Source organism: Orbilia oligospora (assembly GCF_000225545.1).
Source record: "Orbilia oligospora ATCC 24927 unplaced genomic scaffold scaffold00215, whole genome shotgun sequence".
Classification (NCBI taxonomy): Eukaryota; Fungi; Ascomycota; class Orbiliomycetes; order Orbiliales; family Orbiliaceae; genus Orbilia; species Orbilia oligospora.
Window position 1 is genome coordinate 3,010,035 of NW_011645772.1, and position 23,724 is coordinate 3,033,758.

Here is a 23,724-nt window from a genome sequence, read left to right on the forward strand (position 1 = left end):
TGTACAAAAAAGGAAAGGCTAAGGTCTGACAAAAACAAAATAATAAAAAAAAGCTTGCAAGCTCTGAGTCGACGATATGTCGTGGGTATGTACAAATTAAGGCTTCAAAAGAAATTCGTGTCTCCAAGATCATCCAGTTCTCATGATAACTGGGAAGGGTATACGAACAATAAGAAAATTGTATCGTGAGAGAGGCATGATCGTCTGGCGGGCTGTCCATTTAGTAAGCAAAAGCGTTGTTGTAGACAGGATAAACTGGCATTTGAGGTGCGCCATAGAAATTTCCGAATGGCTGCACGGTATTCGCAAAAGAAATGCTTTGCTGGATGACCTCTGCCTCTCGCATTCGCTGATGCTGCTGTAGGACGGCCTGCATTGCCTTTTCCAATTTCATATTCTGTTGCCATGTTCGGTGGTCAAATCCATTGCCACCAACTGGAGGAGGGAGTTCGAGGGACTGTTGCTGTTGAATTTCAGGTTCAACAGCTGCAACATGGGGATTGCAGTATCGGCATGCGCAGTGTCCTTCAATTCCCTTTCCTTTTGGCTGTGTAGGTAGGGCGAAGTAGTCCCCATTTTTGCTTCCCCACATCGGGGCTGAATATCCGGATTGGTCTTCGTTGTTGAGTTCGAGATCGAATTCAACAGGGTGATTAACATGGCTGCCAGAGGCGACATGCTGCTCAAGTTCAGCACCAGAGTTTAACCCGATGATACTGTAGGAGCAGTTTGGCTCAGGGCAGAGAAATCTGCCGTGGTGCATTTGCTGTGGGGTTGGAGGCATGAAAGAATCAGCGCTGACAGTAGACGATGGAGAGTCGATAAATTCCGGAGTAGATGGAGACATAGTTTCGTGCTGGTTAAACGAGGCGGTCATGGAGTCAATGAAAGTCTTGCTTGACAAAAGAGACCCGTCAACGCGGACTCCATTCATCTGTAGGTCTGATGGGTTGACAAGCATGAGAGGAGGGATCATTCCCGCAAATCTATTGTTGCTCATGCTGCGGGAGTGTTGTGGGTGGCTGCGTGGAGAAGACATCTTGGAGTTTTTAGATATTATGATCTGGTGGTATGAAGAAGGTGCAGGGTATGATATACAAGGCGTTATGAAGTCGTAAAATCTTCGATTATCTTTATGAATATGTGGTTCGTACGCCGGGATCTTATGATCTACCAGTCGATATAGATTTCTGGGAAGAAGAATGAGTGTATAGAAAAGATATATCTTGTCAATGAGCAGTAGATATCGTCAATGAAGCGATAGCTGATGGTGAAAGAAGGACTCGGACACAGATGGTGGGGATTGCTCCAAGATTAAATAGTGACAGTCGAGAAATCTGCGATGCATGGTCCGTCCCTTGTTCTGAGTGATCGCACAGGACAATCAGCCACAAGCAAAGATGCATGCACAGGAATAAAAGAAAATATGGAGAAGATGCGAGTAAGTCGCAAAGGTAGGGATTTTCCGGAGAGCTCTAACCCTCCTTGGACTGAGGGAACGAACCGGTACTACACAGTAGTATGTAGTGGACGACCAGGTCATCAGCTGTCCAATCCAATCAATCGAAGACAAGGGTGGAGTCCTGCGTCTAGAGTTGCACTCTGGTAAGCAGAACAAACAAGAAGTACGATGTAAGAATAATATTTGGCAAGCACGGTACCGTCGCAGCGCCAGAGAGGCATCCTTTTCGAGTTCCTGGTCATAGCCTGGTCTGGTCTGGTCGATACTCCGTAAGAATAAAAGTTAGGTACGCGGTCGAATTCTTGCAATTGCCCCACAATTTACATCGGCCCCTTGTTTGGAGTACATAAATCTTGCACGGGGCAGTCAGGAGATGATCTTTTGTTAGAACAAGCTACAAATTAACTTCACACCGAGGAAAAAGGAACTCACAGACATACAACATACCCAGACCAGGCTAGGCCGGGGGTCCTTGGACAGGGAGGTCAAGCACCGGCTGGGGTTCTGGCACCCTGTCCACCGCAGCAAGATGGTGGGGATAAAAAGCAACCTTCAACTGAAAAGACCGGACCAATATGGTGGCGGGTGAATCGAACAAACACGCCAACTGCCAAAAAAAAAAAAAAAAAAAAGAAAAGAAAAGGAAGCAAAGGGAAAAAAGGAATACTGATATTGACCCCCTGTTCGATACTGCAGCATGTTGACAAAATAAAATTTTGAGCAGGACAGCGACAGCTAAATCAGGCGGTAGACACGACACAGCAAAGAAAATGTGACTTGACCTGATCTGAAGTCCTGGCCCCAGGCCATTTCGTCCAAATTCCGTATCGTCACAAAAGCTGATCCCTTCCAGCCGAGGGTCAGAGCCTGGCAGACTGTTCCCACACCTTTCTCGCCTACACCAAAAGTTGAACAAACGAAGAGCGAGCCACAAGGACGTCCTTCTCAGTATGGCTAGGGATATATCAGAAATATTATTATTCCTCTCCTCACTTGCTAAGACCGTTGCTTTGTCGCTCGAACTAAGTCCAATTCCCGTCAGTCTGGGATATAGCTCATGTATGCTCACTTTGCATCTGTACGCGCTTTACTGCCCAAAAGATACCCTGAAGTCGTTTAGCAGTACGCAATATTGTCCTACAAAATCCCAGCGGTATCGGAGTATCGACAACTGATGGTTTCTTCATGTAGAATACTGGTACATACATACATGTATGTACACCAAAACCACATGACGCCTTGGATGTCTTCTATCGGCCAGGGACGAGTCTGTGCTCTCGCTGAAGCACTCTGAAACCTTCTTTAGCAATTCTAGAAGAAGCACTGATGATCTTTACGAAATGACAGGGCTGAAAGGCTTTGTTGTGTGTACGGCTCTTGTGGATTAGACAGTTAGAGTCTGTGCCCCGCACCGACCGAACGATTTTGAAGAAGAGCAACCGGCTAGCGCGAGGTACTAGTACATAGGTATGGTGGAGAACGAACGAAGATAACTTGTATAGGCAAGGAAGTTTCCCCACACCGTCGCCAACATCGATCGATTTTACCCCATCAATGAATTTTGTGAATGGTGGCATCTTCCGTCCAGAAAAACTCCTGTAGTATGCGCGTACGGTACAATAGTGTCGAAGGATTGAGGGGCCTTTTTCGATTCCAGTGTCAAGACATGGATGGTGCGGTCCGGGTATTTGGGGTACAGTAGCAGGCCAGCGAACCGCGTGATCATATCCATCGTCCGAAGACTTCATTGGCTGGGTTAACATCAAGTGTGGGTCCTGCTAACTCGGCTAATCCTTAAAGAAAAAACCGGTGCAATCAGATGCCCGGCCCATAAGCTATGGAATCTCACAAAATACTTTTTTCTAACTTTAGTGATGTACGTACCATGAATTACAGGATAAAGTCATCTCACCACGATACTCCGTTGAGGGTTATTAACAGGATTTCAATATATCATTTGTTCTCGTAGATGATACATCCTGCTAGTGTATACTTGCATGTCTCCGGAACCAGGAATTTCCCCTTCGACCATCTCTCACCACTCCCAAACTCCCTTATCCTTCCCGATGAGAATCCTGAGATGAGACTCTTAGTTAGGACCCTCTTCAGGCCCTTCCCGGTTCCGCAAAATTATTTGGCCGTCATTGAGGATCGAATAGTGTGTAAGGAGCTCAACACGTTCTCAAACCCATTTTTGCTACTACCGCGCGGGCCATATGTATATTGGGCAACTTAGTATGAAACCGGGAAGACTGGGTTTCTCGTAAAGTCACTTATCAGATTGTCTACAATACATTGCTGCAACTGGGAAAAATATCCCTCACCGATTCCGCCTATTGACGTAATGCAGATGAAGCGAGTCGCTTCGCGGGCCTTGAAAGGGGTCAAAAAACATCGAATGAGGCCTTTCAATGTATGAAAGTAGGTACTCAGCAAAACTCTTATCTCCCAGAAACGTATGAGAGTTCATTCATTGAAGAGGGCCATTCTGAGATCGCATTTATCGAAACACTCAATTTAAGATCCAGCCGTAACCAGCCAGAGGTTTCCTGATAGTTCGTTTGCATTGGAAGATCCACACTCAAACCTCCTTTTCAATGAATGCAACCGCCTTCCACTGGCCGCAATTGAGGCGCTAATCGCTTGGCCTAGTTGTGAAGCACGAAGTGGGCCAACTTCATTCATAAGATTACAGGTGTCTCGCCACTCGGTCCCGCAACAACGTTAATCCGATTTAAGTCACGACCGCAGGGTGTGAGAACGCTCACGGCTTATTTGAATCAGCTTTTGTATTGATTTGATCCAGGGTGAAGCTAATTTTTGGAAGCGCCACTCAGGCTGTTGCATAAAGCTTTAAAGCTTCAAGGATTCTCCAATTGAGAGAATTCGTCTGATCTGAATTAGGTAGTGTTTGAGAGTACATGTTCCCGACGCCGGACACGCAAAACTAGACTGGCTAACTATGTATGACCTGATAGCTAGCACGCCAAATGTTCTACATAGTAGTCGTTGTATACACATTCAAGTCTTATCATCTATCAAAGTGAAACCGATGATCCCGGATACCCTACTGCCAGACGGAGTACCGAAATTGGTTGTTATGAGACTATCAACTCGATATAACTCAGTGTGGCAGTAATAGCCGAACCATTTGTTTGGGTGTTAGCAAGAGCCAGTTTCTCCAGCATAGGACCGGAAAAACTCTACGGGTTCAACAACAAACTCCGTTGTCCTACGGCCAATGCAACTGTTCATGTGCAGTCGTGCATATTCTCTGTATGCAGCCTCGAAAATTTTTCTTAGTCGATGACTGGTGCTGCTTGTGCCGGCGTGGCATGGCCACAATAGTGGCTTCGAATCCATATCCAAGTGGTCATCTGAAGCGTTGGAATTCCAACGCGCATAGGCCTCCATTGCATTGTTCGTACAAGGATAGTCCGGCCGGGGCTCTCTATTTTTCCGAAGTTCTCCGTCATTTGTGTTTGTGGAACCCAGACACTTTGTCCTCGTGATGTTTGGCCAGTCCCCTTTCGGCCGCCAAACCCTTCTAGAAAATAAAATGAAGGTGGCTAGAAATCCGTTTGAGCAAATGCAGCTTGATCACATCGTTATTATGCACCCCAGAGTATCGATCGTGGAGGGATACGACGTTATTGTGATACTCTGTCGCATGAGCTCGCAGAATTTCATCTCGTCACGGAAGTCGGTTATGAGTTCACACCGGGGACAACCCCGCTCACAGGATAATAATGCCCATTCAGGGATTGTGCTTGACGAGAGGTTATAATAAATTTTTTTTTTTTTTTTTGAGGCGGATGCCTGGCCTGGATGTCCTGAGTTCAGGTCTTATCTGAATTTTTATAATATAGTGAAATTTATATAAACTCGGCATTTGATATCCAGTCATATTTTATGTGATATTGCTAAGCAAGTACAATATCTGGTCGTCACCTGATCCGGAAACTATAACTATTATATGTCCCTAGGTATATATATAAGTTATATAGTTCTGAATGATATGGGATGGTTCTCAGATCGCTAAATTTATAGGGTCCGAACCTTTTAATACTATTTCATATTGATATCAGTAATATATGGTTGCCAGAGCCAAGCACGCCCCTTCTCCCTCAAAGTATTCGAAATTGATACTGTCTTCCTGTTTAATTGATAATAGATATACCGATATAAGTATAGGCATGAATATATACGTTATTTGGACGTGACAGCAAGACTTAATTAAGCTATATGTGCACATACTATGTAGTATGAGGTGCCAAAGCGTCCCCGTATATCAAAGAATTGAAAAGTAATATCAGACAGCCTCTTAAGAACCACCGTTTCGAAACTTGACTAGCTCGGTCGAATATGAGTTCTGGACCAAGGCGTGCACATACTCCTACATACATACATACTACCACTACCTAGCCACTTCATGGGAAAGGCGTTTCTCCACTTTCAACATCCCGCCAACGCTCTAAAAGCACTCGGCAAAAAACATCCAGGACTATCCTTGTCTGGTCGAATGATACTAACCTAGGATAAAATTTCCTTCCCAAATCGATATCTATCTGACATTTTCTTTGTACCATCTATGCAGCTGTAGCGGCTGAATTGGCTCGGTGCAACAAATTATTTTGTAGAAATTACGGGACTAAGGTTTTTACCCAGACCTTCTCTTCCCAAAGGTACGTTAACCAGAAAGCCTTTTGTTTCCTCCTTAATTTAAAACGTAGACACTCATTCGATCGATCACTTCCCAAAATTTCGGCCATTCTCGGTATAATGCACACACCGTTTCTACCTCCCAATACAATGTGACGTGCAAGCATACCCCGTCGGATGGGATCCACATATGTCCCACCATCGAAGGGTATAGCCGTGTTGCTAACAGAAGCTATAGCGCTGACTTGTAAAGCTCTATACCCTTGAAAAACTCGATGGTCATCCTCACCAACGGTTGAGGGATCGAAAGAGCTCTGTATCCGATATCGTCTGTCACCCAAGCTAGCTAAAAAACGCTTAAATATGAATTCGCCGACACTTCTCCGGATTTTCAACAAGGTATAGAGACAAGGGTCCCACCAAAGGTTCCTCATTAGTGTTCGGAAAGACTCCATATCACCACCTAGCTGTACTAAAGGACGGCAAAAGTGGCGAAGATCAGTTGACAGGTTGCGTTCTCCACATTTCTTCTCCGCATTAACCAGCATAGACACAGGATTTTACTCAACAGCCCAGCTCGTCGCCTTCCTTGGGCTTGGGTTCGCATCGAGCCTTAGCTACGGCCGAGAATATTCATTGACTGTAGGCATGTGCATGTGCATATATAGGTACTGGGTATGTTGGATCTTGTCAACAACGCATGTCCATGGCCTGGTTGGCTTTGCCTTCGAATTCCACTTGACTAAATACCTAGGTACCCTCTATGCTGGGTCCGACGTGTGGATGTGTGGCCATGGGATGCCTCAAGTACACACAATCGAATATGTTTGTAAACCGGGAACTTTTGTTACCACGCGTGATGCAAGCTGAATGTACACATGTACATACATTTAATATATACGAGTATATACAAAAACCCCGATGTTGACAAGGATGGCATCGATATATACGGCGGCAAAAGATTTTCTCCATCCCGTGGATTTACAGAGTTTTGGCATGGAACAGGCTTAACCAACTGACCAATTCCATTTGCCCGCCGCCAATGATATTGCGCTACCAATAACAGCCTTACTTTGGACAAGTCAGGCTTGAAGCCATGATATCATATCATATTATCCTCTGTTACGATAATACTTGCTATGAGGCCGTGATTTGTGAAAATTGTACCTGTGCATATGACACTCTTAGAATTTTTTGAAATTTAATCTAGGAAGGAAACCGACTACTAGCGTAGCATATCATTCGTCCTTTTTTATTTCGAAAAAAAAAAAGAAGAAGAAAAAGAACTACGATGTAGAAGACGACCATAAAAGACCCGAACTAGACAAGACATCCAGAAGCACTGTCATAAGGCTTCTTAAACGATCCAAAAGTTGAAATTATTCCCGACATCTCAAATCACTTGCACTGAAGCTATCATGCATCTATATCATCGCCTCAAGTTTGGCCTAGCTATCCATGTTTCGGCTTATGTTCGTCGTCCGTGCTCATGTTAGAATTTTCAATGATGTGCAGAGCTAGGAATCCTGGACTGTTAGCTTGGACTTTAACCCGAAGAACTATGGTAAAATTCTTCCTCGGGACCTCCATTTAATCAAGACAATTTGGTAAACAGTACTACGTACGACCAAGTCTGTGGTTCCTCTACTCGCGATGAAGAGGCCTCCCTAGATTTAGTCCCCTGTGTACGTCGGTCAGCCCATTCAGAACGATTTGACTTCCGACTACTCAATATGATGCAGGATCTGTTACAACCATGACATTATAACGACTCTTACGAACTTTGATGGGCTCGAGAACTGACAGGGGTTGTCTACGAAAATTCCCGACAGATAGGCCTGTGGATGAATTGTTAGGCATCGACTGATGACATGGTGCTGATGACGAGACCATGACCAACATAGCAAACCATATCGATGTGATTTATACGATAATTGATGTAAAAAAAGCTTTCGAGGAGCCTAGCCTTACTACAAAGCATTTATCTGTCTGGGACGTCGCATGTATCAAGTATTGGAGGGGGGCAATATGATGTCCGCCGAAGTTGCAAACTCTATAGCTGTGCGGAAGTATCACATAACTTCTCGAACGCGGACGCACTCTAGCATTGACCATTCTTGGGTCTTTGTCCGATCGAAGACAAAAAATTTCGAACCGCGGTATAACCAAAGCGCCACAGTGCCAATGTGGAGCGCAGTTCCACTATGTTAGTGGGTCAAAGTTCATCTATTTCTCACATGTGCGCCTGGAATTCAAATTCCTGTACACAATATCAGAAAACACTCTGATCGAAAGATTCAGGGCAACAAAGACCGAGACAAATTGCGGAACGTCCCAGATGACGAGAGAATCGTACAATAATCTGTCGCTCGGAAAAACCAGGGGCGGCGAGATGATACTTTGGGGATTTTCTAGAAGAGACGGGGATGTTAATCTAGAGCTCTAAAATCCTTCCCTGCCCTTTCTGATCATCAATTTTCAAGTTTGAAACCAGTAAACTCAACGTCAGCAATGAGCAAGGCTCTTCTGTTGCTGTACTTAGAGTTTCGTTTCAGAAAAATAAGGGGCACCGATCCTGCAGGTACATCCGAAGAATCGACCTACTGGATCATTGGTTTATTGAGGAATGGTGGCCTAAGCTGTGACCAATCTTTTGTGTGAAAAATTCTCCACCAAAGACCACAGAGTATTATCCTCATGGGGTCGTCTGTGCAGGTAGCCAAAAAGGAAGGAGCTTTGGTATTCTTTTTACAGAGCACATACATTCTTTTGATCTTCCAATGATCTTTCCATTCCTAGAAATGTGATATTAACTTGCATTCTTGTTCCCGCACAGACGCTCGAAGGAACATTCGAAGAATACCGACGCTCAACAGCCGAGGAGTTTCACCGAGGTTGTGGGGCTCTTTAGTGCCGCTCGGACCCTAGACCCTCATTTGATCCGACACACAGGTTGTCACAGCTTCATTGTATATACTGTGTGGCGATACCATTTTAAGGTAACCTGGAACTGATACAGAACTGGAAAGAAAAAAAAAGGGGATGAAGACATCAGATGAATTCAGACGAAAAGAATGGAAGGCTGATTCACCGAAAACCAAGCTCTCGGTATTGGTATCTTTTACCGGCTTGAGATCTCGTTTGAATGAAGAGCCGAAAGCTAAGAGCTGGTAATTAAAATGGCTACTAAGCCCCATTGGTTAGGACTGACGCAAATCAGTTGAGGAGCTATATGTACACATTAATATCCGTATATCATGAACAGTCCGCGGCCCGGCTAAGTGCTTAGATACCTAAGTACCATATGAATTTAAGTACCTTATTATAATATTACTTCTAGTATGTAAGTACTTAGTTATCTCAGTACCGTAAGTAGGCAGCGAGGCAGAGGTACGTATCGTTTAACATCTCACAACACGTCAACAATCACCAGGCTAACATGCATCTGCGCGGACAAACACAATCGAGCGAGCGCGCTGTATGGTAGAGAGGCGAGTATTGTCTATTCACTCAGAAGGTCATTTAATGCACTTTAAGAACACGTCTTCGGATGGTCGCCTGGTGCTTACAGTTCAGGCTACCTGAGACGCTTATTAATATTAATATTGGATGGGGCCCATTAGCTCTTTTTCAGGCTGGTTGCTGACGTTAGAAGCTTTCGCGGCCCGGGAGAATACACACCGAAATGACTTCCGAGGTCCGGCGCTTTTCCCAAAGCGGGATCAAGATGTGTTGGATTATGTGTGTTGTAATGGCAGTTCAATTCGTTATGCATTATGCATTGCACTATGCAATGGGACACCGGAAGCAGATGGGCTGCCAGCGGATACTTCCCCTTCCGATCATTAGTGATTAATGATTGCGGGGTCGATGACGAGCGAGGAATAGCGTTATGGAACTTCTGCGATCGTAAGACTTTCAATTCGGTCTGGCTCTGTATAAAGGTTCTTGTCTGGCCAACCTATATACGATAATTATAACTATACCAATCGTATAACTTCAGCAAATACCATATATTATATATCTCGTCGACGGTTAGCTCTTCAATTGTACAATTGTCAATTGTGTAGTATACTTTAAGTACGCAAGTTTTCAAAGCTATATCGATCTCCTTGCAAGACCCCACAATATAAATACCGCAGTGCCAGGCCTTCTACCTCGATCCAACACCTTCTGATATACCGGTTCAGACAACTTAGCTGCAATGAAGGTTCTCGTCCTCTCCGCTACCGGATGTATGGGTTCTGGCCTTGTCGAGGCACTAAAGGACGACCCGAATCACCAAATCTCTGCCTTTACCCGTAACCCCGATTCCGACGCCGCAAAACCAATCAGGGACGCTGGAATCACAATCTTTAAGGGTGATTTTAGTGATAAAGAGGCACTCGATAAAGCCTTCTCCTCTGGATTTGATGCCGTATTCTTTACTATCTTCCCCGACCTTACGGGCGGCGACAATGATATCGAACAGGCAGAAAATATCATCGATGCAGTCAAACGCTACAAGGTCAAGCAAGTTCTTTATGGCTCGGTTGCAAGAACCGGAACTCAAGAAAGTTTCGATCGAGCTTACGCCAATCTCCCAGAGAGTAGCTTCCTGAAGGTCTACTGGTCTAAGAAATGGAGAATTGAGGATCTGATTCGTTCCTCCGGGGCTGACTGGACTATTATCAAACCTCCAAACTTTATCCAGAACCTCGTTTTTCCACACTATGTGGCCATGATGTTTCCGGAACTCCCAACCACTCTGACTATCAAGGACGCTACGGATCCTAACCATCCCCAATGGTGGGTTGACGGTAGTGACACTGGAAGGTTTGCGGCCGAGGCCGTTAAGAATCCTGGGAAGTTTCGTAACAAGGACATTACCATTGGCACGGAGCTTCTGACTATGAATGATGTAGTTGAAAAGTTGAGAAAGGCAACTGGAAAAGACGTCCAGCTGTACAAATGGCCGGCTGACGAATGGGAGGCTACAAAGACGCACCCTATGCACAGCATCAAACGTGGATTTTCCGAGTTTGGATACGACCCAGAAGGAGGAAACCCCACAGAATATGGATTCGAGTTCACACCAATATCTAAATGGCTGGAAGATGACAAGAATAAGAGAGGAACTTGGTTAGCGACCTAGTTAAGGGGTATAGATATGCATAACAAAAACACCCTGGGAATACACCCATGATCAATTGAGGGATCTGAAGGGCATCAAAGTCCTAGGTGCACCTCAAGTTAGTTCTACTAGCTAATCGGGTTGTTTTGGTTTATTGTTATGGAGTCTGGTGATGATAGTGGTATTGATCTAAGCCTGCTATCTGCGTGCACATCTGATATCAAATTATAGATATCCTTTCCTCTTTCTTTCCCCCTTGTCCCTAAATTTCTTACACTCATTTATTTTCCATGGCATCTGATTTAGGTTTCGGATATCCGATTACCTAGAATCATTCTATTGCTATATTTTGTATTTGTTAGCTTCTCATTCACTTCTTAATAATAAGCCTATTATAGCTCGTCGATTTCCGTCGATTTGATGTAAGCCATTGTTTTTTTTCATGGTAAGTTCTCTTGAGGAAGTTACGACAAGGCATAGATATCTTCGTCGCATTAGATAGGTCCAGTAGATGAGGGCGTTGCGGAGCTAGCAATAATGTAACGAAACTCGAGGATATTCCAGTTGCATTCTTAACTATGGCAAGTCGGGTACTCAGACCCTTGAAAACTTGGTGTATTATCATTTACTATGTATGCTATGTTTGTCATATGATCATGTGTCTATCAGTGGAAACCAATAAACCCAAACCCATATCTATACTTAGGTAGGCACCTATATATATACTTAATTACTTAGTATATATTACGTATGGCACATTTAGTTAGCTATAGTACCTAGATAGTTAGTTCCACGTGTAGGCATTCTGAGCCTACATGATAATCTAGACTCGTGGATCTTCAATAAGTGAATGACATGAAGATCTTTGATCGCTCTAAATGAATATACGCTCTAAATCAACTGTTCTTTGGTGTTACTCGAACATAGTATTATATTGATATCATGATCCGTCGCAACCAATATCCTAACTTGTTTCGCCTGCTCCTTTTTTTCAATACCGCATTGGGTCTAGATCTCTCATTTGAAAGAAGCCTAGGGGGCTTAATTCGGCTCTATTGCATCTTTACTATCGCTGCGAACGAGTACCTAGGGTTTAGTGAATCGTATCATAGGAAGTTGCGACTCATTCGCTCGTTTAGGCTTATTGAGCCTGCACCTGTAAGCGCAGGGGATAGAGTCTCAACCGACAATCCTATTTGTGTGTAATCGATCATGGTCTTCGATGGACCCTACCCGACTTATAGTGGTTCTATGGAGCGCGTCATCAATGATGCCCTCTCTTCCCCAAGCCACGAAGACGTAGACGGTATGTCTCTTACATCCCACTGAACGCTTGCAAGGGATACAGAACTAAACCTCTATTGAGGACAGATATTTTATCCACCTCGACTTCTATCCACAGAACCAGCTTCAAGTTTCCGCGCTATATCAGAACTTGGCTGTTCTCACGACCCATCTTAAGGCGACTTAGATCTTTTGGAATCCAACAAGAGAATGGTTCGGTTGATTCGTCTTCTTCAATCTCTATCCAGTCGGTTGCAGGAGATGATATTCTAGATCGATTGCCCGAGGGTGGCGCTTCGATTGGAAAACTTGTTCAATCGATCCAAAATATGGATAAATGTCGGACGCCATTAGAAGCTAGCGACACTGCCACTGAAATCACTTGTATTAGTCCATGTGGAAGTTTAATGAGCTCGCCCGGGGGCGAAGGTGTTCAAAATATACAGATGACATCAGAAATGTCCCCCAGTGGGGTACGTGGCCTGAGTGTGGGAATGGAGATATATTCGAGAACCGGGGAGCGAGAGAAGAAACGCATGATATTGAAGAAACGATACTTAGAAATTCATGATGGGATATGGGACTCAGCCGTGGGCACATTTATACCGAACGCTTGGCCATTACCCGGGTCTGGAGTTAAGACTGCTATTAGCAGACCAAAGGTTTCGAGAAAGGGCAAGGGATGAAATACTCATATAGTGGGAATGCGGGAATGTGGTTTCTTGGATCGAATAGTGTATATGTAATATACGAGATCAGACGTTGCTCCTAGTATCATAGAAGTCTTCTTTTCGCTACTGGACTGATTGAGTTACGGGCATTTTGCGGGCGGAAACTGTGCTGCAGTTTCTAATGCATTAATGACAAGAGTTCATCAAAAAAGCTCTGGTGCTTAAAACGAAACCAAGATCTACTAGACTATTTTTACCCTTGATTAAAACAGTTAACAGCTATACCTTCGGTTATAGAGACACCTGTACATGTCTATACTTGCATTTGCATAAAACAGAGAGCTGTCCCGGCCACTCGAATTCCGAATCATAATTCTGGCCCTCGCTATTTTCGGAAAAAGGGAAGCCCGAGTTGAACAACATACCAAGGAAATTGTTGTGCATGTATCATGTTATGCAGTTTCCACAATAGAAAAAGCTAGTGCTCAGATAAGAGGGACATCTGTGGGTCAGATGCAGGCAAAATATCAAAGTAGCTAGATTGATTGTCATTAGGTAGCATATATTCGATATATTAAGAGAATTGGGGCTGCATATTATGATACTAGTGTCGAAGATATTTTAACTACGCCGAAGCGGGTATCCATAACCCAAGGTGGCTTGATAGGAGTTAAGAAACTTGCAATGTTACCAGAGGCAACAGATGCGATTATCGTATCAGGACTCTTTGTTCATCCGCTTTTTCCCAGCCCAGACAGCCTAGAACTAGGAGCAGCCCGTTACTTAACGGCCATGCCTTTCAGCTCACAGTTTTCTTTCTTTCTTTGTCCTGTACATACAAACAACCGAACAAAGAACAGAACAAAATAGAGAGAGAAAAAAAGAAAAATTTCAAAAAAAAACTAGAATGAAATAAAGACTAAAGCAGAGGTGAGCAAACCCAGACTATGATTAGTCTGGGGGTCACTTCCTGGCGTTCACAGACTATGATCCTGATCTTGGTAGCGTAAAAAAGGATGGCGCACTCGCTTCTTCACGGAAATGCAGCAGTCCAGCGGCCCATCAAGGGGACTAGGTTCTGTACGGGCGGGCACCAAGAAAATTCGGTACCTTTCGGGCTTAGTTGGGATATATGCAGAGTTTGCAGGTTTTACCGAATCCGATACGAGATCTTGAGCGGCAAGAAATATTCCGAGTCTGTGTGACGTGACAAAATAACACAATTTGGTACCGAAGGCTGAATCATAGATGCTACCTATACGCGTACGGCCTGTCGGCGTATCCTATAGATATATTTGTAAAGATATGGAATAGATTATTATCTAGGTCTATAAGGTATCAAAAGCTCTTTAAAAATTTTTCTCATAAGGTGAAAAAGAAAAAGAGATTATCATAGCTCCCACGATTAATCGGGGCGTTTGCTGTCACGAGTGAGCCTATGTTTCAACTGGTACAATTGGGATCTCCGCCTCTGACCGGGCGCTACTAAATTTGTTAGTGTCTAGCATACCTGCAATATGTATACTTGGGAAGCATTATACCTGAGTTACGGACACTAATGCTCGAGAGGAGCGCGTCTGTTCCCTATCGATATTGGGATTCTAGCAAAAGAAATTTCGTAAAAATGCGGACGAGGCGGGCGAGGGTGAAAAAAACTATATCTTTTGCCTCATTCCTGCAGCGGCCGCTGGACCGTTGCTGAGTACGTATTGATACTGCATTGTGCGAATACTTCTACAAGTTTTTATTTTGTTTCGAACTTTTTTTGGGGACCAGTTAGCTGTCCGTAGTGCGGGAATACGACCTCGCCAGAACTTCTCCAAGGGTGGTGTGTGGAAACATTTAAATTGGCGAATAAGAGCATTCGACGAAACCTAGGATCCACATCACATTGGTCATCCGAATTTAGCTCTTAAAACGGTTTCGATATACCTTTCTATATAAACACCCTAAGGTGCCCCTCATAAAATGGCTGCAAGTAAAGTTAAACCCGCAACTCTCAGGGAAAAGACTAACCGTGGTATTATTATTTCGTCAAGCAGAACAGATCCAGATCGTGCAGTCCGATGGGTACCGTTCGAGCACCAGAAGTCGATCTCGAGAAGGGTGTGGAACCCGAGGAAGAAGTGAACCCTACACAAGCATTCTTTAACGAAGTCGCTGTTCTCCGGCAAGAAAACAAAGATATCCAAGCCAAAATTCAGATTATCCGCGAACTTCAGGCGGAATCCCTCTCTAAAGTTACAGATGAAGAAACGGCAGCTGTCAACAACCAGATTAGTGCCCAAGTGGCAGAACTATCGAAGATGAACGCGGAGATGACAAGGCGAATTAAATTTCTGGCATCCAAAACAAAGGAAGACTCCGACCATGCGAACCATGTCAAACTTATAGAAAAGGAATTCAAGCAAGCGATCCATCGATATCAGGAAGTAGAAGTCGAATATAAGAAGAAGATGAGAGAGCAACTGGCTAGACAGTACTTAATCGTCAACCCCGATGCAACCGAGGAAGACATTAAGAAAGTGCAAGAAGAGGGCAACCAACCAATTTTTCTGACTGCTGTAGGTTTTCATTTGGTTTCCGGGCACTATCGCTAAGCTCATAGAGCTCTATTTAATGAAAGAATGCGCGACTGACTAACATAATGAATTTAGATAATGGATTCTCGGAGAGAACAAGGAAGCTCGGCATTAAATGAAGTTCGCAACCGTTATAAAGAGATCCAGAAGATTGAGCAAACCATGGAGGAGCTAGCGGACCTCTTTACCCAATTGAACCAACTTGTTTATCAACAAGATGAAGCAATCCAGGAGAGTGAAGACAAGGCCAGAAAAACCGCGGAGGACGTTGAAGCTGGTGCCAATACGCTCGGTGTTGCGATTGAACATGCAAAACGGGCTCGTAAAAACAAGTGGTGGCTGTTGATAATTGTTTGTAAGTGGGAAAATCCGCGGCCCGCGATCGATTCTGATATCTTGCTAACTTGATCGGCTTCCTCCAGTTATCATAATCATTATTATCTTATTTGCGGTTCTCTTTACGATAAAGCCGTGGGAGTAATTGCACCACGCACAACTCGCCGCAACGCCACACTAATCATTGCATTCCCTTTTATATTTATCAACTGGCTTTTATGATGCCGCTACTCTCATTTGGCGTCGACCCTTTCAAGAGTTATTATATCCTGAGGATCATACTTTTTTTTTTTGCCAAAAATTTAGTAATGTTTGGTGCGCATTGATATCGATGGGAATTTGGGGAAAATATGAATGATACCGCGGGCGTTTTTACTTCGATTTCAGCTATGATACGCATTTCTATGTTTTCGTTTTTGAAGCCTGCAACCTTTCTTTTTTCGCTTTTATCTTGATGAATAATGTATCTGCCCACGACCTCAAACACGGGCTGTCGCTCCTTTCATGGCTAATACATTAAATTTACTTTCCTCGCAGGAATTCGTTCCAGAATGTTCTCAGCCATTCGTGCGACCAGGTACCTAAAATCAAATATGAGCCAGCATAGAGTTCAGTATAGAAATCCTAGGGCGCCAACTCATCGACAACATTGAGTCCAACCAGCCCACCAAGGAAAACGGTGACCCTCACAGACGGCTGTCTGTGGGGATCACCGTATTCTTCAGCAGCTCGTTGACTCTTTGAATCTGGGTTTCAAGTTTACCCACTCGCATAAGTATCGATACTGTTTTGTATACTTATATCTAACCAGAAAACAGATGAAAACGGTGACCCCCACAGACGGCTGTCTGTGAGGATCACCGTATTCTTCTGCCGCTCGTTGATACTGATACATCTGATTCGAGATCTCTTGGGACTTCAAGAACGACTGATCTACCTAACCAGCAAACCAAGGCATACGGTGGCCACCACAAAATTTTGAGTATATATTTTATGGAAAAGATATACCTCTACTCCTGTGGGGACCACCGTATGCTTCGGCTGCTCGTTGGCTTTACAATTCATCGATCGAAAGAGAGAGAGAAAAGACTTCAAGCCTGGTCTCGTCTTAGGATTAGGAGGAAGAGAAATGGAATATGGTTAAGGGTTGAGAAGTGGAAATGCTATAGAGGATGGGATTCTGTGTGATGAATGGAGAGTTTCTGGAGCTAGGACGGCTATGAAGGTGGTATTTATACATTTTGATACACTACTAAATATCCATTGCATACGATAGCTAGTCAAATTACACAAAATCGGTAACTATCCACGAAATGACTGCTGTTGTTGCTATGTCATCTCCCATAGGATATGGCCCACCGTCATTCTACTACAAAAGAGCTTCACAAAACCGCAGGCAGACGACGAAGTTCCTTCACTAGTGTAGGACAGTGTACATTCAAAGATCCACATAGCGATCATTATCGCGAGAAGGTACCTCTAGCGTCGACGTGCCACAGCTAAGCCAATGGGAATGACCCTAATACTGCCGGCGAGCTATTATTCACTGGTTTTCTCATTATTACCAACCCATGGACGAGTTACTAGGCCTCCAGATGCGAAACGGTTTTGTTTTCGCAATTTTTCTTCGAGAGGCAGGAATAATGGATCACAAGCCTATGACCGGTCGTTAACATGCTAGTTTCATTTAGGAACAATTAAACTCGGAGATGAGCTCCCGACTGAAAATAACATCCAGACGACTTCCATTGGGTAGCCTGCGGTGGGGGCTCTGTCAGGCAAACCCGCTTTAGCCCAGGCCCGCGCCCGCATTCTGCAGATTGCATATGCACGATGGGTTGACTTTTTGTATTTGCGAGGTTTTGAACATGTTCCGAGTGGATAAAAGCCTTCTACGCTAGTTTCTTATGCATTTTTTGCTGAGGACGAAGCTTGTGCTACCGAGTATGGGTTCTTTTTGGTCCGTTTGGTCTTTTGATACTACGGAATAGCAGCGCGTGCTATGAACACGGCGCATGATAACTCTGGAATTTATAGGATCTATCTAACGTTTCCTATACAAGTTTGAGATTCGTGTTACCGAGGAATATTGGATAGCGCCGGAAAGTTGGACATAGAAATTTATTGTTGGACTGTGCCTTACTTTAGCAACCCGCCTCACAGCTCGGTTCATGCTTTGCCGCACGAAAGAACCATCACAGCTGCACAGCCATAATTCTCCTGGGCTGAACCTCTCATCATGGATAAAAAATCCGCATCCCGAACCTCTCTCGCCAATCCGATTTCTAGAAAACATGAAAATCCCAAGGAAAGCCTCGCCCTTCCCCTATTATCTGCATAGAGATAATCAATGCATTGTCGAGGACAATTGCAGACATGTATACTTGACAAAAAGCAATGTGCATGTGAGAATTCCATGAAGCCGGCAAATAGAGCTTTGGTACAACCTCTTTGTTCAGTTTTTTTTTATAAGGAAAAATAAAAAAATAAAAAAATTCGCGTTGCACTTTTGGAGAGGAGCTAGGATCTTGCAGGCACCGGAGTAAAAAGCGTGATGATGCTACGAAACACGGTGACTCACGGATGCATCCTACTCTTTGTTAAACCGTATGTTTTTGAGGCGAACGTGGATTTGGTATATTTTTGAATGCCAGAAGCGGGGTTGGATCCTGAGCTAGTCTGGCACAGCAGGGAGATGAGAGTACCCTAAGCTTCGTCAAGTTGAATCATGATTGTTTGTGAATATTGATACGTTACCGACGCATACGAGTTTCGTAGATTTGTTGAAGGAAAGGATTTTGTGTTGTCACGTACAAAATTACCACAAGTCAATGCCTCGCAAGCTCTGAACACGAACGGGTTGTCTCTTGACGTCGCGTTTCGGGAAATGGTTTATCCGCTTTATTATTATTTCGCCTTTGTCCAAGATAGCGGTTCGGTAGTCTCGGTCCCATGGCCCATGTACGGAGTATTTGGTGTGGTTTCTATTTTGGCCTAATCATGGGATGCCGCTAGTCATGGCGGTCTGGTACGTACGTATACGTGTCCATGGATTACAGAGTATTTGATACCTCGCCCTAGTTAGCGTCGTTGATTGTTGTCTTTATCCCGGTTTCTCAGCCTCTTTCAGTATCTGGGACTTGAGTCGCAGACCACTCAGGCCAGATCCGCTATAGTATCTTTGTTTACCGGGATATGAAACGTCGGTGTCTTGTCAAAGAAGGGCGAGGATTTGGTATGCAACGTATGTCAGCCACGTTGCCGCTAAGATTAGACAATACCAGCTTCTTTCGCATCCGCACGGACGTTGACTGCAGAGTACCACTAATCGGGCAGAATAGGTGGATACTAGGCTCTTCTATAAAATTCTAGACTTAGAGGATTGATTGATGACGATGGTGGTGATGATGATGATGATGAGGAGGAGGAGGAGGAGGAGGAGGAGGAGGAGTTCAGGGTTGCATATTTCTCTCGGAAGTGTGGGGATGTCGAACCGCTAGACTCTACATACCTCTATCTTAGTATCTCTAATAATAATTAGAATAGTAATTTTCTAGGATAGATTAAACGACAGATTCAAAGCTAATTACAAGATCAGGGCACAAATCATCTGCAAATGTAACTCGCTCAAGTACTTCGCGCTTCGTTAGTTATGCACCTCGATAGCTATTGATATTTCGCTAAGGTAATGTATATGTATATGCAATGCAAAAGCACTTCAGATGCAATAGAGACTCATTTCATGTCCCCCACTCTTCGCTGAACCTATAAAGTGAATAAAACCAGGTCTGCTCTCGGAATGAGGGGTAATGATCAACGTGAATGAGGGTATATATCGCTTATGGTTGTACAAAGCAGTCAGACGACGGTATAATTGGTTCGCGAACTTAGTCCGCGTGGGATGGGCCGGCCTCAGGCCATTATCTTGAGTATTGATTGTGGCCAATCGTTTCATTTAATTTAAAGATTGAGTCATTTAGATAATGGTGATTGTAGCGGTACTAGCTTACGTTCATGGGCTCCGAGTAGTGCTTATTTAGAATGAATCAATAATTATGCGGTGGACGTCACGCTCTTGAAGTCTTTTATGTGGCGTTTTTTCTTTTTACGCAATTCGGCCAGCAGAAGGCTCCAGAGCTCATATATGGTAGTGACCCTTTAATTTTTCGTGTTCACTGGGGTATTGTATGTAATTTTAGTTGATCGATCGGATTTACGAATTGGATAGCTGGATTTACTGGATCAGTGCGAGTTCCTGCGCGGTATGTGTCAGTATCGCCAGATGTCTTTCAGTACTAGAATTTATTTATATCTAAAACATAGAGTGTGTATTTAAGGGGCTCGTTAGGCATAGCTAGGTCACTACGATTCCGTATATTCTCAAGAGTACGAGATCAAGAAATTGAAATTGCGCGTGCCGTAAAATTTTGCTAGCAGTGCTATGATCAAATCATGGCGCCATGGCGTGTGGATCTATAGCTATCGACAGCCTGATTTCATACGATAATGAGGGTACCCGGGTGTTAATTAATAGAAAGAAAAAGCCCTCTGGTATATCGTAATTTGTCTATATGGCTAACGGAAGGGACAGTTAACACGCAAGGAAACTTGAGGCTGTATTAAAAAGTTATAATTTCCTAAGCCTGAGGACGCACCTGAGGTAATAGCAGGCTCGGGATACCGAGACTTAGGCACAAAAATGACAACTTAGTTTACAAAACTCAGATCAAATCAAAGCAATCAAAGGACTATGATGAGGATAAAGAAATTTGGCAGCAGAATACCGGAGAGGAAAGAAGAAAAAAGCGGCTGACTGCAGTACTGACTCATCTATACCCCTCCCCAGTGGTGTATCCAATCAACTTTTGCCCATTTGCGGGCCCATTCCTCTGCCATGGCATCACATAATCCCTCTTCTTCTCCTCCCTTACAGCCTGTGCCATCATTCTTGCCACCATAGTCTGCACATCAAACCCATGGCCCATCACCCCATCTCTTCCTAACCCATCGAACCTACCACCGTCAATGCTTAACCCGATTCCTAGATCGTCAGGGCCTCCTGGCATCCGTCGGCCGCGGAACCGATCATCTTTATTGAACCGTCTATGCTCGCCATCAAAATCATCACGGCTGGGACGAGCAGTTGCTGGGAAGCCATAGTCGTCCAGGGTGTGGAATGTGTTATTTCTATTTATGCCCGATCTACCGCCTATTCCAATACCAGTATGTGCGCCGTTAACCATATTATTTGGTTTAGGGAAACTGTGGTGGTCTTGATGTGGGCCAAAAAAGTATTCTGATGGAGCTGGTGAGCCACGTCGGGACGGGATGGGGGTGTGGGATGGGGTTATACGGTCGCTTTGCATCCCCAAAGAATGCTTTGAGGGGGTTTGGAACATGCGAAGTTGGATTACTACATGATCATGATTGTAGTCCTTATGATTATTGCCACTGCTGGTAATCTGGAGCTGTGGGCCGGCTAAATTCTCCTGCGAAATTATATGGTAGGTAGATTGCGCTGGATCTACGGTTACCGGTGAGCTTTCGATGATTTTTTGAAGAATCTGCGGACTAAGGGTTATAAAAACACTATTTTCGAGAGGCTGAGATTCATCATATGTCGCCATTGGGAGAGCCTCTTCAAGACCTATGTGCGGGCGGGGAGTTTCAGCAAGGATAGCGACTTCACGAGCCTTCTTTCTTTTTTGGAACTCATTGTGCTCAAGTTCGAGATAGTCGCACAAACGGCGGGAGAGGTTCCAGTGTCGTTCGCCGTATTGTGCGAATGTTATATTGTGAGAGTTAGTATTGTAGTGTTTGAACAATGTGTCATAGGACGACAGGACAGGAAAGGTGAAGTCTTGCATCATCTGCGTGTGAGCTAAAAGATCGCCAAGACGAAGAAAGCGGAGAGACTCTTCGATATTAGAGAGATTATGCTTGATATTTTTACGATATTTGAGGTATGAGTTTTCTATATGCTCGCGGGTGGGGTTTTGGCCGTTTTCAAGGCACTCGAGGGTGATAGAAACCTCGACAAAGGATTCTAGAAGTGTAAGGTAGGCGGAGATATCGCGAAGGCCAAGATCTTCGTCGGTAATGTATTGAGACATGTGGCGAGGCTGAAGCTCGTGTTCCCGGTCTCTTGGGCCAAACTCATGGCGAAAGGGGTATCCGGCGGTAAAGGCTTCAGTTAAGGCTGCACGCACATTGTATGTCTGACCATTTTTTATACGGCGGAATAAGGTGAAGACTACAATTCTTAGCGCTTCACTACCGCCAAAGCGAGTGGGAGACACCAGCCGAGCTTCGTCTGCCTGTGGCTCTGGGGGCCGGGCCCAGAGAACTACATCTCGGAGGGGGGCAAGATCATAGACTATGGTAACTTGCCCGAGGCTACGGGAGTGGCGGTCACCTCTCGGGTCAAAGTTATGGAAGCCACGCCGGAGACGAGGGAAGTTGCGGTGCAATTCGGAGAGGGTGCAAGAGCCGATGAGTTCGTCATTCCAGCATAGAGTGACAGGCTGCATCGAACTTGAATGGTATTGTTTGGAGTTTGCATTTCCCATGGCGGCGGTTAATACTTGTTAAAACGAAGAAGGTAATTGGTAGGTTCAAATAATGGATGAGCTTATGAGCGATCAAGTCGAGACCAAGAAAGGCAACAGGTACTGTAGCATGTGGTTAAACTAGAAAAGAGGATTGGAATAGATGCAATGCATAAGAAGTAAGCTTATAAGCCGGCGAGTTAGAGTTGAGTTTTGGTTTGTTGTATGGTAGTATCTCGCTTTTTTATAGACATTGACAGCATATTTTGTGAATGGCCACGGATGCCATTCCTAGAGCGGAGTGCGTCTAGAGAAGTTAGGTGACACGAAAGAAGATATTTTATGTTTGCTCTTTGGAGTATTGCAAATCGCCTATGAATGAAACCTAATGGATAGTTGGACAGGCATGTGTGCGTTCGAATGTTCTCTAAGCCTCGAAACAATCGCGGGTATAGGCAATGTCCTTTGTGTAAACTTATAAGACAAGTAAAATCAATGGGTAGAACTAAAGCTTAAGTGTGGACCGCGTCTGCAATACGAGACTAGGGTAGAACAAGGAATAGAGACTTGCTTTTGCAAGGTAGCACAAGAACAGCTGTCAGTGCAGCAAGTTCGTGAGTCTCATATGTTCGAAATTGATATCCATCAAATTATTTGGGCGCGTGCATAGGATACTATCACCTCACATAGACCGGTGTTACGGAGGAGCGGTTTGTTAATTGTTTTGGGAGTGAAGCAATAGAACATAGGTAATTAGTAGGTAGTCCAGTTGTTCAATAAAGGTATTATTCTAGAAGACTGGCATACAACAGGGATTTTATTATTTTAAAAGATCTAGTCCAGAACTAGTGGACCTATGTATGCACCTATGTCGGCAAGGCCTGCTTTTCTGGTGCATTCTCCACATAATATTTAATGCCTTACCTCGTAGCCAAAGCGTTGCTGCATTCCCGAAGGTATGTTTGTATTTAGGTAGGCACATAAAGTATAGTAAGTAGTAATTCCTACATATGATTAGTAATATACTCTCAAGACTAGACGATCGCGCGGGGATCTAGATCAGCGC

The 23,724-nt window shown here is 44.2% G+C and overlaps 5 protein-coding genes across 5 annotated transcripts; 3 read left to right on the forward strand and 2 right to left on the reverse strand.

Annotated features, from left to right (window-relative positions):
• Positions 1 to 220: 220 nt before the first annotated feature.
• Positions 221 to 1,039, reverse strand: AOL_s00215g875 (uncharacterized protein; the record flags this gene model as incomplete). Its single annotated transcript, XM_011130077.1, has 1 exon — positions 221 to 1,039. One exon carries the CDS (start codon positions 1,037 to 1,039, stop codon positions 221 to 223), a length of 819 nt encoding a protein of 272 aa, XP_011128379.1.
• Positions 1,040 to 10,328: 9,289 nt separating this feature from the next.
• AOL_s00215g876 (uncharacterized protein) lies at positions 10,329 to 11,258 on the forward strand (the record flags this gene model as incomplete). The annotated part of the gene is made up of 1 exon (XM_011130078.1): positions 10,329 to 11,258. One exon carries the CDS (start codon positions 10,329 to 10,331, stop codon positions 11,256 to 11,258), a length of 930 nt encoding a protein of 309 aa, XP_011128380.1.
• Positions 11,259 to 12,449: 1,191 nt separating this feature from the next.
• Positions 12,450 to 13,207, forward strand: AOL_s00215g877 (uncharacterized protein; the record flags this gene model as incomplete). Its single annotated transcript, XM_011130079.1, has 2 exons — positions 12,450 to 12,543; positions 12,609 to 13,207. 2 exons carry the CDS (start codon positions 12,450 to 12,452, stop codon positions 13,205 to 13,207), a joined length of 693 nt encoding a protein of 230 aa, XP_011128381.1.
• Positions 13,208 to 15,258: 2,051 nt separating this feature from the next.
• Positions 15,259 to 16,255, forward strand: AOL_s00215g878 (uncharacterized protein; the record flags this gene model as incomplete). The annotated part of the gene is made up of 3 exons (XM_011130080.1): positions 15,259 to 15,756; positions 15,850 to 16,129; positions 16,197 to 16,255. 3 exons carry the CDS (start codon positions 15,259 to 15,261, stop codon positions 16,253 to 16,255), a joined length of 837 nt encoding a protein of 278 aa, XP_011128382.1.
• A 4,681-nt stretch (positions 16,256 to 20,936) lies between these two features.
• Positions 20,937 to 22,679, reverse strand: AOL_s00215g879 (uncharacterized protein; the record flags this gene model as incomplete). Its single annotated transcript, XM_011130081.1, has 1 exon — positions 20,937 to 22,679. One exon carries the CDS (start codon positions 22,677 to 22,679, stop codon positions 20,937 to 20,939), a length of 1,743 nt encoding a protein of 580 aa, XP_011128383.1.
• Positions 22,680 to 23,724: the final 1,045 nt, after the last annotated feature.